The 15,243-nt window shown below is 37.7% G+C and overlaps 1 protein-coding gene across 2 annotated transcripts in view; it reads right to left on the bottom strand.

The window, feature by feature from the left end:
• Positions 1 to 15,243, bottom strand: part of APLF (aprataxin and PNKP like factor) — a 66,032-nt gene that overhangs the window by 25,881 nt on the left and 24,908 nt on the right. For both annotated transcript variants that reach the window (XM_027865600.1, XM_027865602.1), the window contains exon 8: positions 5,762 to 5,887. In XM_027865600.1, the coding sequence (XP_027721401.1) occupies positions 5,762 to 5,887 (126 nt within the window). The remainder of the gene's footprint in view (positions 1 to 5,761; positions 5,888 to 15,243) is intronic.

Genomic DNA, 15,243 nt, shown 5'->3' on the forward strand with positions numbered 1-15,243 from the left:
AACTCCTTATTTACCTTCATTCTTGTTAAGGCCATCACTAAAGTTACTTGGGGGTGGAGAGAAAATACAGTTGTTTTCCTTTCTGATGGCAGCCTCAAAGTATATATTTCCCTTGGACCTGATCTCATTTGAGCATTAAAAACTTGGCTCTGCTAACTCTTGTTATTATCTTAACAATCATTATAAAATGAATCAAGACTCCGCTAATGAGCTGTAGTGGCACATTCATTCATTCTACCAACATAATTACTAAGTCTGAGGTAGTATGAAGAATGCTGGATTTAGAGCTGGAGCACTTATCATTCATTCCTCCCCAGATTGTACTCCTGACTATCTCACAGGATTTACTCTGTGAGATCACAGAAACCTTTTCACCTCAGCATCTCACTTTACCTCCGAACTACCTCTCACATAAAAGCACCCTCCACCCAAGGCCTTCTCTCTGATTGACCAGATCCTTCTGGAACCTCCATTTTAAGGAGACACATCTTCATTTCTCTCCGGACTGTGCTCCCGAATCTCCTGATTTTTCTCTACCATTCCCCTATACTGAATACAATCATCACCTGTCCTCCTCCATGACCTTTCCAGCTCCCTTTTAGGTATTGCTGTTTGTTCTTCATTTTGAAGAGAACCAATGACAACACAGGTGATGTCTTGACTTGCATATGAATTGGATTTTGCAGAATTGCAAAGTCATCAGAATCACTCTCTCTTTCTGAGTCACTGAAGTTCAGCGGCAGGACAAAGTCAAGGTGACTGGCAATGGCCTGGGAGGCAGTAGATGACCTTGGCATTTTTGATGTCTAACCAAACTCTTAAGAGTTTCACAGTGCCTGCTTCAGCCACCTTCATGGCCATTGGAACCAAATGTCCTCATCTAGGGAAAGTCTTCACATCCTTGGGGTAGACATTCCCCCAACGCACTGCCAGATCTGAAGCCTGCCAGTCACTCTTAACTTGGCTTAGCCTGTTTGTGGCCATGGTACATGTTAGAGCTCCTTGGAGTCACAGGGGACAGCTGGGTGAAGGTGGATACCAAAGGTGGATGAGCAGCCGTGAAAAGGGCTGTCTTTTTTTTTTCTCCATGTATTAGCATTCCCAAAATCATGCCTGGCACACAGTAAGCACTTAATAAATACTTATTGACTTGATTTGTTTACTTTTAAAAAATTTCCAGCTATATTTGACTATCTAACCTCAAACAAGTCACTTAAATTCTCTACGATTTAGGTTTTCATGTTTAAAATGGGGACAGAGGATCAGCTTAAGTCTATCTATGTTTCTTCTCTAATCCTATGATGTACTTATTATTAGTAGTAATAGTACCCACTATTTTGCAGATAACAATCTGCCTAACATAGTTGTCACCAACAAAAATTAAGTTCATTCTCAAAAATAATAGTAAAAGAATACAGTATGAATGCTACATTATCCCCACAGAATATTAAAAGACCTCGAGGAAGGTCTCTAGTATATGGGAGATTCCCTGTAAGGACTTATGGAAGAACATGGAAAAGAATCTCATAGGGTAAGAAATGTCACCGACAGGTAGCAGTCTGCACCAAATGAAACCACATACCCGTTTAAGTACTAACATATAAATACTGACATATACCTCACTCAGGACATTTCAAATGAGATAACCTTTAAAAAAAATAAAAAGGTGGACCAGAAACATAAAGGTATAAGCCAAAGAGGAACCGAAAGAGGAGAAAGTATTGTAAAGCAAGTAATGAGATAACCATGACATATATGTGCAGAGGAAAAGAGGAGTATACTAGGAGATTTACCAATTGTGGTAACTAGATTTCAGAAAAGTCAAAGTGGAACAGAGAGGAAAAGTAGCCAGGTAGATACTGAGATGATGGTAGATGAGTGTACTTGGAGGGAAAATGGGAATATCAAGAAACTTACCAAAAGCAGTGACATAACAGAGTTGGTTGATGTAATCAAATACAGAGATAATCTACTTCTGGATTCTTGCACTTCTGACAAGTTTTTACAGCTTAAATGTGGCTGAGAATTACAGTGAACTCCCTACTATGACCATCTAACCAAGACAATAAAAGTAAATGACTCACTCATACATCCAAAAACTAGGAGAGCTACACTAAAAAATCCAGGAAAAAAACATATTACTTTTCATTTACTAACCAATAGCAAGAATTAACAAGGCAAAATAGTCCCAGCTGGGTTTATATACTGTTATTGTTTTGAAAAATAAACTACTTACTGACCCAAAGGCCATTATTTATAGTTTCTCTGTTTTGCTTGAAAAAATGTGTCCCTATTTTGTTAAAAACTTAACCATTGACCTACAAGTCAGAAAGTTATAAATAATACCACCATGCCATCAGTGGTCAGACAGTCATGACTTTAATCAGTAGAAAGAAAAGAAGTTAATTTGTAGGCTTCCATCTGCATTAAGAAGGAAGATGCCATAAGCCCACAGCTCTGCAGCAGATTGTTTTTCATTGGCACATGTGGCTTCTGATGTGTGAACTGGTTTAGAGGAACCATGCTAAAGTATTTTATGTCTACTTTGATCTACACAGAGAATTAAGGTTTTGTTAGACTTAACCTGATAGGAAGTTTTGGAAGTCATTCTTCTTGGCTTTCTGTATCGCTCTCCTTTTGCTCAAGAAAGACAAATTATTATGGTTTAATGATTTATATAAATTATAAAAGCTAGAGAAAGGAGGAGGGAAATCATCCCATACCACCTTGAAGCTAATATTCTTGGAACCTTTTACCTATCTACTCATAGCTTCTCTTTTAGGAACTTTATCTAACTGTAATCTTTTATATAGGTGAAATATTTATGAAACAGTTTTAAAAACAAAGATGTAGAGATTCTTTAAAAAATACCCATTTCAGTTCTCTTTTTGTCATCCCAGACAGCAGCATGTGAAAGTGTCATGTCTTTGCACAACTAGAAAGTTCCACAGTCACAGAAAATATCGAAAGTGGAATGACAAACAGTACAAGAAAATCCATTTGGGCACTGCCCTGGAGGCCAACTCAATTGGAAGAGCATCCCAGGAAGTCAAGCAGCACAATTCTGCCACCAAAAAGTGTTTAAGAGGGAGCTAATTAAGAACGGCAAAAAAAAAAAAAACCCCAACCCTAAAAACCCTGCCTTTGTTCTCAATGATGGCTGCTTGAACTTTACTGAGAAAAATGAGGCTTTGGTTGCTGGATTTGGTCTGAAAGCTCATACTGCTGGTGATAGTCCTGGGGTCCACTTTAAGGTTATAAAAGTGGCAAACATTTCCCCTTTGGTCTTGTACAAAGGCAAGACAGAAAGACTAAGATCACAAAAATTGTATAATGCCTTTGTTATAGTGAAAAATTTCCATGTAACCAAACAAAAATACCCACTTCATCTGTAGGCTCTCCTGTTCTCTAAGTATAAACATTGCTCTCACAAACAGCACCTAGTGAGATGAGTGAGAACCCCAAGAGGCAGAGTTTCTGGGTAATTAATAATCAATTTATTAATTAGGTTATCCAGAAATCAATAAATTGATGGTCAGTGGTTTCTCCTGGTAACCAAAGATACCAGAGGAGACTCTGAAACACCTTAAATTACTTCTGAAAGGGAACTCCCCTGACAAGTGAAAATCAACCTTGATCTGTGGACATTATCAAGGAGGAGGGCTGAAAGTCTTCAGTTCCCCTGCTGAGAAGATGGTTTGCTCATGAGACTCAGCCATCTCAAGCATCTGGGCAAGGGGGAGCTGTCTCTAATCCAGACCTCTCTAGCAAGTTTTCCCCTTCATGAGCTGAGCTGCCCTAAACTCTAATGGAACGCATCAAGGACAAGGGGTCCCTACTGCAGGCAAAGGCTCACCCAGACTGGATTCTGCTTATACTCTAAATAGAAATTAGGTCTCCCAGATGGGTAGGATTCTAGTCATCTAGTTAATGAACATGAGCCTTGAGGGCTGGGAGCAAATATCATCAGTCTGGAGGCTAACTGACCTTTTCAGGAGTTGAGTTTTAATAGAAATAAAAGGAAAAAGGTGAATTACAAATTAAATAATTAATAATAATAACTGATATAATAGTATAATATTAATCTCACTAGTGTGCTGGAGAGTCTACAAAAATGTTTGTTTGCGGTTGCAAAGCTAAGCTTAGAATATGTTCTCCAAAACTGAGATGTCCATCTATGTGCATTTAAGAATCAGTCTGACAAAATGATTCCTTTTAAAAATTTAAGTTTTTAAGTATACTATCAAATACATCTTACAAGGCTTCTGTATTACAAATAAAAGTTCTGAGTACCACAAATATTTTTTAAGTGGAAAAAAATCAATTTAAAGCACATTTAGTAAAAGAATTACAGACATAGAAAATTCAGTCAATTCAAACAGATAGAAAAGTAGCCAACACTACTTCAGGTAATGGCAAGTTTTGTTGATTAGCTGTTTCAGTAGTGTCCAACTCTTTGTGACCCCATTTGGAGTTTTCTTGGCAAAAACACTGGAATGGTTTGCCATTTCCTTCTTCAGTTCATTTTACAGATGAGGAAACTGGAGCAAAGAGGGTTAAGTGACTTGGCTAGGGTCACACAGTTATTACGTATCTGAGGCCAGCTTTGAACTCAGAAGGACAGTCTTCCTGACTCCAAGTCCAGCACTCTACCCACTGTGCCACCTACCTGCCCCATTATTAAGCTTATGTTAAGCTTATAAGGGTCAAAATAAAATTAGATTAAAGACATATTACAACCTATCAAGTAAGAGGGATACATTCTAGGAAGACCAGACATTAGCCTGACAACCTTTTCCCCCTAATATCTTCCTGTTAAAAATTAGAGTATTAGGACTAACAAGCACATCAAGAGGTCACCTCCTTAATTAACCTAGATCACATTTATCACCTAAGATGGCTGGTTGGAGGCAGCACAGCACAGCAGAAACAGGAGCTGAAGTTGGGAGTACTGAACTTGGAATCAAGGGATCTGAATGCAGATTCCAATGCCATTATTTATGGTCTGTGTGACCTGGGCAAGACCCTCAGCCTCTCTGGGAGTCAGTTTTCTTATCTATAAAATGAGGGAGCTGAATGAGGTGACCTCCTTCCAGTTTTAAATCTATGACTCTGTGATTCCTATTTTGAAAGACCTTTATGGATAGAGATTAAATATTCTTTCTGGGTAAGCCTGAAATCACCTAAATGGGAAAGGTTACAGATTGTAATAAATATATTTTAGGCAAAAGAGGGCAATGCAGATGTCTACACAAATAAAAATAGTGATAAAATACCAAAATTTTCCAGAGAAGTTATATACTATTATTCAAAAAAATTAACATGTGTTATCCTTATTCAAAAATTTTAATGTGCTAACAATATGAGCTAGGAGGCACAGTGGAGGGCAGCTAGGTGGCACAATGGATAGAGCACTGGGCTTGGAATCAAGAAGACTCACCTTCATGGGTTCAAATTTGGCCTCAGATGCTAGCTATGTGACCCCAAGTAAGTCACTTAACCTAGCCCTGTTTGCCTCAGTTTCCTCATCTGTAAAATGAACTGGAGAAGAAAATGGCAAACCATTCTAGTATCTTTGCCAAGAAAACTGCAAATGGGGTCATGAAGAGTTGGATATGACTGAAAATGACTGAACAACAACAAACTGAAACCATGAGTGTGGTAACAACAACAACAACAAAAAGAGCTAGAATCTATCTATAAAAATGCTCTGCTATTCTGTAGATGTCCCTTCAGAAATGACATTTATAGATTTACGTACCTATAACAAGAAGTTCCATATGGGCACTCAGGTCTATTGTCATCCTCATCTTGATTCATAACTTGTGCATCTTCGTAATCCCTATCACCAGGGTGGCTGAACTGCTGAAAATGGACAGGGTTCTTCCTATGAATTCAATAAATACCTTGTTAGAAACAAGAACTGGCAAAATTTGAAACATTTTTTATTCAAATGTTGGGCAACCCCAACCTCATAGGCAATTCATTTTTAAAAGAAGGTTCTATTTTATGCCACTAGGTCAATGCAGAATGCTGTAGATTATCACATTCGGGGGTCAAGAACATCAATCTAATTTTTACTGATACTTTATTTTTTTTTACCAAATTTATAGTCCTCATTAGACAAATGGCCTTATAAACATAAAAGTTTCAAATATAGTTAGTATTTCTGAACTTTTAGACTACTACTAAAGAGATTTAGACTACTAAAAGAGATTTCAATATGAAATCTCCCACTAATATCCCACTCTGATGCCTTATTGTGATACGGAGGTTGACACTAGGTTCTCAAAGACTATGTCAACAGAGCCCAATCTATGTCAGGTCCTAAACGGAAAAGATTTCAAGTACAGAATATTTAAAGTTTAGACATTAGTGATGGACTGTGTGTCATGAGAGAGAGAGAGAGACAATTTAGCTAAGCAGCAATTTATGAAGCCATCTACTAGGATTTGGATGGAATTGTGATTTGTATCACTGAAATCACTGGTAATTTCAAAGTTCTACTACACAAGACTTTAAGAGCCTGCCTTTTTTTGTGTAGATGTTAAATACAAGGTGTCCCAAAAGTCTTATTGCAGTTTTAAGCTTAAATAGCTTAAGCCAGCACTAAGACTTCTGGCATGCTTTATATGTTCTATCTTCTCACCAATCCTTCCCCGACAGTCTCCTCTAGGGCAGACACTTTGTCAATTTTATCTTTTTTATTTCTAGTGCCTGGCAGTTGATGATAATTTAATAAATATTTACTTAATGAAAAATGAAAGTCATCCATAACCATAAGAAACAGTACAATGAAAGCTAAGTTACTTTGGTTTGGTCAGTCATGAGAAGAAGGTATGGCAGTTCAAATTAAAAGACAAAATTTACGTTCTCATGTCTTTCTTTAAAACTGAATTCCACTGAAAATCTGGCAATAAGTATAAAAATAGCAAACTCACTGCATGACAATTTTTAAAGACTGTTTTTAAATAACCACTAAAAGAAAAAACCTATCAAAAGCAAAAAAAATAATATTCTGGTATTAATTCAAAACTATAAACATTTGCTGATGAAACTTAAGCACATAAGAGAATATTATAACATTTTAATGGTTTATATGTTTTATTTGTTGATTATATTAAGTATGGTGTTTGGATAAACTGAATACAGTATTCAAAAGGTAAAAGAAACGTACAACACATTTTTCCTGTTGTAAGAGGGAAAGGTTTTACTCTTTTTAAGTATGTGAATTTATGACAACAATGGATATTCAATACTTTTGGAATAAAATAGAATTTTATTTCTCAAAAGTGACAATTCAGAAACCAAATATCTGGATAATAATTATCTACTTGCAGTTAAATCTGAAAGTTAAAGGACAAGATGAGAAAATACAGGGTGTTTGCAGCTTCTATCTTGATTGACTGATTCTGTTCTAAAAGTTCTAAAAGTTCACTACTGAAATAAGAACATGGATATAACCAAAAGGAAATGTTTTTTACATGTATGAATTATTCAGAAAAAAATTTAAGCTGCAAATTTTGAAAAAGTCAGTTTAATCTCTTAGAATGAAGGATTATGTGAAAAGAGGGTATCTTAATTCATAGCAGAGAGAAGGGAATAAGCAATTGTATAGCATCTACTACATGCCAAACTGAGCTAAGCTTTTACAAATATTATCTCATTTGATGATACACATATATTTCACCAAACCTATTTACATCTGAACCTAGTTACTTTCCCCCAGAGGAATACAATGCATTCTAATAAGAATGTGATAATAACTGGGAAATACAAGTAAAGTAGATACAGATGATAAATGAGTAAAGCATTTATTAAGTCCTTACTATGTGCAAACCATTGTGCTCAGCTCTGGGAATACAAATAGAAGAGTATGGCAGACCCTGCTTTCAGGGAGTTTACCTTCTAACGGGGGAGGTAACACCTATGGAAGGTTTCAGGTATAAGTCAGATGGAAAGGTCCCATGGTCCTCAGGGTACAGCAACTAAGCAGATAACAACTCTTCTTTAATGACATTTCCACTGATAAAATAATATCAGTTTCTATTGCTGAATCATATGAGAGTGCCAAGGACTTTTGCAAGAACTTTCTTTTCTGGGTTTTCAGTAGCTCTGGCTGCAGTACCCACAGAAGCAGTTGCCAGGCTGATCTCCAGAAGGGTTGTCTCCCAAGATGATGGCTGCAAGGCCTAGGCTGGAAGGATTGCTATTCTCAAGGATATTGAGGTCAAGGTCTTGAGCTGTCCCTATCAAGGGATGTGAGGGGAGATGGTGGTCAAGGTAGCGATAGTAGTCTGACTTGGCAAAAGCAGCTGGTGATGTAGTGGATAGAGAGCTAGGCCTGGAATCATGAAGATCTGAGTTCAAACCTGGCCTCAGACACCTGTGCAATTCTGGGTAAGTCACTTAACTTCTATTTGTCTCAGATGCCTCAACTATAAAGAGGAGATATAATAGCATCCACCTTGCAGGGTTATTTTGAGGATCAAATGAAATAATATTTGTAAAAAGTATTTAACAAAGTGTCTGGTACACAGTAGGTGTTATATAAATGCTTATTTCCTTCTCCTTCTCTACAGGAATAAAAATAGGCCTTCATAAAAGTTGATGCTTCATCATGATATGGAGGTGATCCTGAATTCCTAAAGGCCATTGTTATGAAAGAACAAGTTCTAGCATATTCTTACATGACTGGTTTTAGCAGCATCCTACACGCCTTACCATAAGAATCTCCTTTTTTCTCTTTCCCATTTCCTATTCTCATACCTAGTGCCGTTGCTGACCCCTGCTGTAAAGAATGAAATGTACATGTGTAAAGAAATGACTACACGCTCCCAAATTGAGGAAGCCAAACTTCTTTAAAAAAAAAAAAGAAAAAGTTTTATCTTTTAAAAATTTCTTCCTTTGTTAAAAAGGTGGGAACAATTGGATTCAATTATCATTAAAGACCTTCTCAACTCTAAGAAATTATGACACACCATACATATTTTCCTGTTTATTCAGAAATAATGCTTTTGGAGAAAAGGGAACTGGAGTTAATATGTCTTAGAGAAAAATTTCTTGAATAGTCAGCATGCAACAGTGGAAATAGGATTGAACCAATATGTCACTCTGTATAACAAGATAAGCTCCAAATGGATACACACATTAAACAAAAAGGGTGACATCATAAACAAAATAGAAACAGAAGAAAGAAACTACCTTTCAGATCTGTGGCTAGGGGAAGAGTTCATGGACAAATGGGGGACAGAGAAGATGAGAAAAGATAAAATGAATAATTTTAATTGTATAAAATTTCAAATTTTTTTTGCATTATCAAAATCAGTGCAATTAAAAATTTATGATGGGACAGTTAACTAGGAAAAAATATTTGCAACAAGTTTCTCTGATAAAAGACTCATAATCAGGTTATATAAGGAATTAATTCAAATCTATAAGAACAAAAGTCATTCTTCAATAAATAAATGATCAAAGGATATGAACAGGCAGTTTTCAAAGGAAGAATACTTATCAGCAACAATATGAAAGAATGCTGTAAATCATTTTATTAGAGAAACATAAATTAAAGAAATTCTGAGCCTTCACCTCATAACAAAGATTAGCAATACTACCAACACAGCTATCACTTCTTAAAGTGTTGGGTTTTGCAGAACTTCTCACTATCTAGCTACTTAAATAATTTGCCCATATTTGGTGTTAATAACAGACTTAGCTCTAACAAATTCTAGCTTGTAAACAGTTTTAAAACTAGTTTTCAGTAAGTATAATATTCAAATATTCTTTCTGAAAAGTATTTACTGCCAAATGTTTGCAAACTAAAATCTTTTCAACAGTCAGTTCAGCACTGTGCAGTAAATAGAAGTTGGATGAGAAAGGGCAAATTATTTAAGTTCTTTGCAAGAGCTGAAGAGAAGTATTTGCCTGGAGATCTGTTTTGGTCATGTGGGCTTTGAACTGAAAATGGAGAAAGACAAAGCAAGTGATGTAACTACACCCGGCTAGCATGAATCTGGCTATTGTAGAGGACACTGGGCATAACCCAGACAAAAGAGCAAGGGGAAAGAAAGCAATGATGTAACTGTTTTCAAAGACAATAAACACAGTGAAATAAAAACCTTAAGAAAGAAGTTAAGGGACTGATGTCTGCAATGTGGTGCTAGAAGAGAATATACTAGGTTTTTCTTTTCTCTCTACAAAATCTCACCTGGTGACCTTAGCAACTCTCAAGAGTTTAATTATCAACTCTATGAGCTCCAGTTCATTACCACCTACTGCCTTGTGGGCATTTTGAATTGGATGTTCCATAAGCATCTCAACTCAATATCTCAACTCAAACAACTCATTATTTCCCAGACCCCCACACTCACTCCTCCCCCAAACTTCTCTATCAAAAGCACCACCATCCTGCCAGTCACCCAGGCTCCCAATCACATTGTCCCCTCTGAGTCCTCACTCATTCTCCAGACGTATTCAATCAGTAGCCAAATCTTGTCATTTAGATCTGCAGACCATCTCTCACACATGCCTCCCCTTCACGCACACAGCACCATCTTAATTCAGGCCCTCACTACCTCTCACTCAGGCTACTGAAAGGCCTCCTACTTGGTCTCCCTGCCACATCTCTCCCCATTTCAATCTATCCTCAGCACACACTGATTTTCCTAAAGTGTGGTTGTGACCATGTAATTCCCTATAATCCCCACTCAATAAATTCCAGTATACTGCACTTACCTCGAGGATCAAACAAATTCTTTTTTTTCTCCATTTAAAGCTCTTCACCATCTGGCCCCATCTTACCTTTCCAGACTACCACCTTCCCTTCATTCCCTCTACAATCCAGCTATACTACCTACTTGCTTGTCCTCACACACAGTCATCTTTATCTTTTTTTTCTTTTTTTTAATTAATTTACTTTTAAGTTTTCAACATTCACTTCCACAAGATTTTGAGTTCCAAATTTGTCCCCATATCGTCCCTCCCCCCACCCCAAAATGGCATGCATTCTGAATACTCCTAATCTACCTTCCCTTCTATCTCTCCCCCCCTTCTCTTATCCCCTTCCCCTTCAATTTTCCTGTAGGGCAGGATAGATTTCTATACCCCATTGCTTGTATATCTTATTTCCCAGTTGCATGTGAAAACAATCTTTTTTTAACTTTTGTTTTTAAAATTTTGGGTTCCAAATTTTCTCCCTTCCTCCTTCCCCACCTACCATCACTGAGAAGGCAAGCAACTCAATACAGGTTATACATATGTAGTCATGCAAAACACTTCCATAGTGGCATGTTGTAAAAAACTAAGTATATTTCCCTTCATCCTACCCTCTCCCCATTTATTCTATTGTCTCTTGACTTTGTCCCTCCTTAGAAGTGTTTGCCTCTGATTACCCCATCCCCCAATCTGCCCTCCCCTCTATCATCCTCCTGCTCTCTTGTCCCCTTCTCCCCCCCCCCATTTTCCTGTAGGGTAAGATACATTTCCATACCCAATTGAGTGTGTATGTTATTCTCCCCTTAAGCCAAATCCAATGAGAATAAGATTCACTCATTCCCTGTCACCTTCCCCCATTTCCCCTCCACTGTAAAAGCCTTTTCTTGTCTGTTTCACGTGTAATTTAGCCCATTCTACTTGTCCCTTTCTCCTTCTCCCAGTATAATCTTCTCTCACCCCTTAATTTTATTCTCCAGATATCACTCCTTCATCTTCAACTCACTCTGTGCCCTCTATTTATCTATCTATCTACATACACATACACATAATTTTTCCCCTGCAACTACCCTATTACTGACAAAGATCTCATGAGTTACAAATATCATCTTTCCATGTACAAATGTAAACAGTTCTGCTTTAGTAAGTCCCTTATGATTTCTCTTTCTCATCTATCTTTTCATGTTTCTCTTGAGTCTTATATCTGAAAGGCAAATTTTCTATTCAGCTCTGGTCTTTCCATCAAGAATGCTTGAAAGTCCTCTATTTCACTGAATGTCCATTTTTTATCCTGAAGGATTATACTCAGTTTTGCTGGGTAGGTGATTCTTGTTTGTAATCCTATTTCCTTTGCCCTTCGGGATATTATATTCCAAGCCCTGCAGTCCCTTAATGTAGAAGCTTCTAAATCTTGTGTTACCCTGATTGTGTTTCTACAATACTTGAATTGTTTCTTTCTGGCTTCTTGCAATGTTTTCTCCTTGACCTGGGAACTCAGGAATTTGGCTACAATATTCCTAGGAGTTTTCCTTTGAGGATCTCTTTTAGGAGGTGATCGGTGGATTTTTTCAATTTCTATTTTGCCCTCTGGTTCTAAAATAACAGGGCAGTTTTCCTCAATAATTTCTTGAAAGATGATATCTAGGCTCTTTTTTCGATCATGGCTTTCAGATAGTCTAATAATTTTTAAATTCTCTCTCCTGGATCTATTTTCTAGGTCAGTTGTTTTTCCAATGAAATATTTCACACAGTTTTCTATTTTTTTCATTATTTTGAATTTGTTTTACAGTGTCTTGATTTCTCATAAAGTCACTAGCTTCCAATTGCTCCATTCTAATTTTTAAGGAAGTATTTAATTCAGTAAGCTTTTGGACTTCCTTTTCCATTTGGCCAATTCTGCTTTTGAGGGCATTCTTCTCCTCATTGGTTTTTTGGACCTCTTTTGCCATTTGGGTTAGGCTATTTTTTAAGGTGTTATTTTCTTTAGTATTTTTTTGGGTCTCCTTTAGCAAGCTGTTGATTTGTTTTTCATGATTTTCTTGCATCACTCTCAGTTTTTCCTCTACTTCTTTTACTTGCTTCTCCAAATCCTTTTTGAGCTCTTCCATGGCCTGGGACCAATTCATATTTTCCTTGGAGGCTTTGGATGTAGGAGCTTTGGCTTCATTGTCTTCTTCTGGTTGTATGTTTTGATCTTTGTCATCAAAGTAAGATAATATAGTCTGACTCTTTTTGTGCTGCTTGCTCATGATTCTGGCCAATTACTTGAGTTACAAACTCTTTGTTAAGTAGGAGTCTGCTTCCAGCATGGAGAATGTACTATCCCAAGCTTTGGGGGTTTTGTGCAGCTGTTTTCAGAGATACTTTTAGGGACCTGAAAATTTTCAGTTCTTCCAAGGTGCTATGATCAAGGGTGAGGTGTTTACTCCTTTCCTGTCCTGTGCTCTGCTTTATGAGTGACCACAAGTACTCTTTTCTGTCTTGGAACTGTGAGGAGGATTCTCTCTCCACAGCTACTACAAGCTCCATCATGCCAGCACTCATCCTCGTCCCAGGACTACCACCCAGAACTATGACCCAGATCCAAGCACAGGCAAAGCAAGAGATTCCTGAACCAGCAGAGAGATCCCTGCAATCCCCCTCTGATCAGCCACTCGATTCCCCCTCAGTCTGTGGGCCGGAAGCTCAGGAGGCAGCCACTGCCTCAGGGCTGCACTCAGGGACTAGGGCTGGGACCCCACGATTCTCTCTCACCACAGACACAGACTTTTCCTACTGACCTTCTAAGTTGTCTTTGGCATTCATGGGTTGAGAAGTCTGGAAACCGCCACAGCTCCCCATGATTCAGTCCTCTGAGACCTGCTCCAGGTTTGCTGTGGCCTGCATGCCCACGCTGAACTGTGTTCCTCTCCCAGCCCAGCATGATATACCTTTCTGACCAACCATCCAGGTTGTCTTGTGGGTTCTGCTGCTTTAGAATTTGTTTAGAGCCATTTCTTCCAGGTATTTGGAGGGGTTTGGGGGAGAGGTCAAGCAAATCACTGCTTTTACTCTGCCATCTTGGCTCTGCCCCCACCCCAGACATCTCTATCTTATCTCCTTGCCTTTCTGGCTATCTCCTGAATTCTCTCCCTCCTAAACGCCATCTCTTGTTTCCTTCCAGACCAGATCAGGAACCACCTTCTACATGAGGTGCTTTTGTCTTTGTATCCTCAACACCTAGTGCAAAACCTGGCACATAGAAAGTGCAAGTTTGATTATTAAGCAAATTATTGAAGATTTATGAATGGAAATGGAAGCAGTAATCAGAAGGAACTCTAGGTTCACTAACAAGTTATAATAAATGAACCAAATTTCCTTTATAATGTCACAGAAATCAGCAAGACATTGTAGTCTTGTGTTTAATGTAAAAAAATGACAAAATGTAACAGATAAAATAAAAGACTAGAATTCAAATAAGGAGCTTTGTGATCTTTTCAATCACATTAGGTTGTAGCACCATAAAGTATACTAAGGGTGGGAATGGCAAAACAACACAGTAACATATTCAGCTGCCATAAAAGGTATTAAGCAGATCCAAGAGCATACTTAGAAAAATACAAAGAGCAATGACTAGGGATAAACAACAAACTAAATAGCAACACAGCACCTGCTGTGCATCAAACACCGTGCTAGGTACTAAAGACAGAAAGACAAAAATGAAACTCTCAAAGTGCTTACATACTACCAAGGAAGATAAGAAGTGCATAAACAAGTCTATGTAGAATGTATACAAAATAAATACAAAATAATTTTGGGAGTAAGATCATAAGGAGTTAATATGAGAGAAGATCAGGAAAGGCTTCATGTAGAAGGTGATAACTGAACTAAGTCTTGAAGGAAATGAGGGATTCAAAAGGCTGAGAGAAGGAGGGACTGGAATCTGGGCATAGGGAACGGCCAGAGCAAAGATGCAAAAAAGGGAGATGGAAAGTTGTGCGTGAGGAAGGAGGCCAGTTTGGCTGGACTGTAGCATTTAATAAAGCTAAAACAGTAGGTGGGGACCACGTGTTTATTCTAGATGCAACAGGCTCTAGGGCCACTGGAGTTTACTGGGTAGGGAAGAAAAATCCCTTTGGCAGCCTGAACACAGATTGGAAAGGTGTGAGACTTGAGGCAGGATATCATTTAAGAATCTACTATGGCATCAGTGCAGGCAAGAAACGATGAGGGGTTAGGCTAGGTTGGTTACCTTGTGAGTAAAAACAGTTATTTTTAAAGAAGTCTCTGTGTCTAAAAAGATCAGAGGCAACATATGCCTAGATTAGATTTAACTTTTTAATTTGTTAAATTTTATCATTAGGCTATTTTCAGTATTACCCTGGAATTTGGGTTATGTACTATATTAATAAGTATTATGGTCATGAACAAACATTCTGCCCGCCCCTGAATTCCAAAACCTTATAAAATTATTTTTTTTAAATTTCAATTACAGAGTTGACAATCCATCAAAGCAGAATAAAACCTTTTCAAGATTTTGGTTTTTCAAAACTG

The sequence above is a fragment of the Vombatus ursinus genome, unplaced genomic scaffold, assembly GCF_900497805.2.
Source record: "Vombatus ursinus unplaced genomic scaffold, bare-nosed wombat genome assembly UNPS02014778.1, whole genome shotgun sequence".
In the NCBI taxonomy this organism is placed as follows: domain Eukaryota; kingdom Metazoa; phylum Chordata; class Mammalia; order Diprotodontia; family Vombatidae; genus Vombatus; species Vombatus ursinus.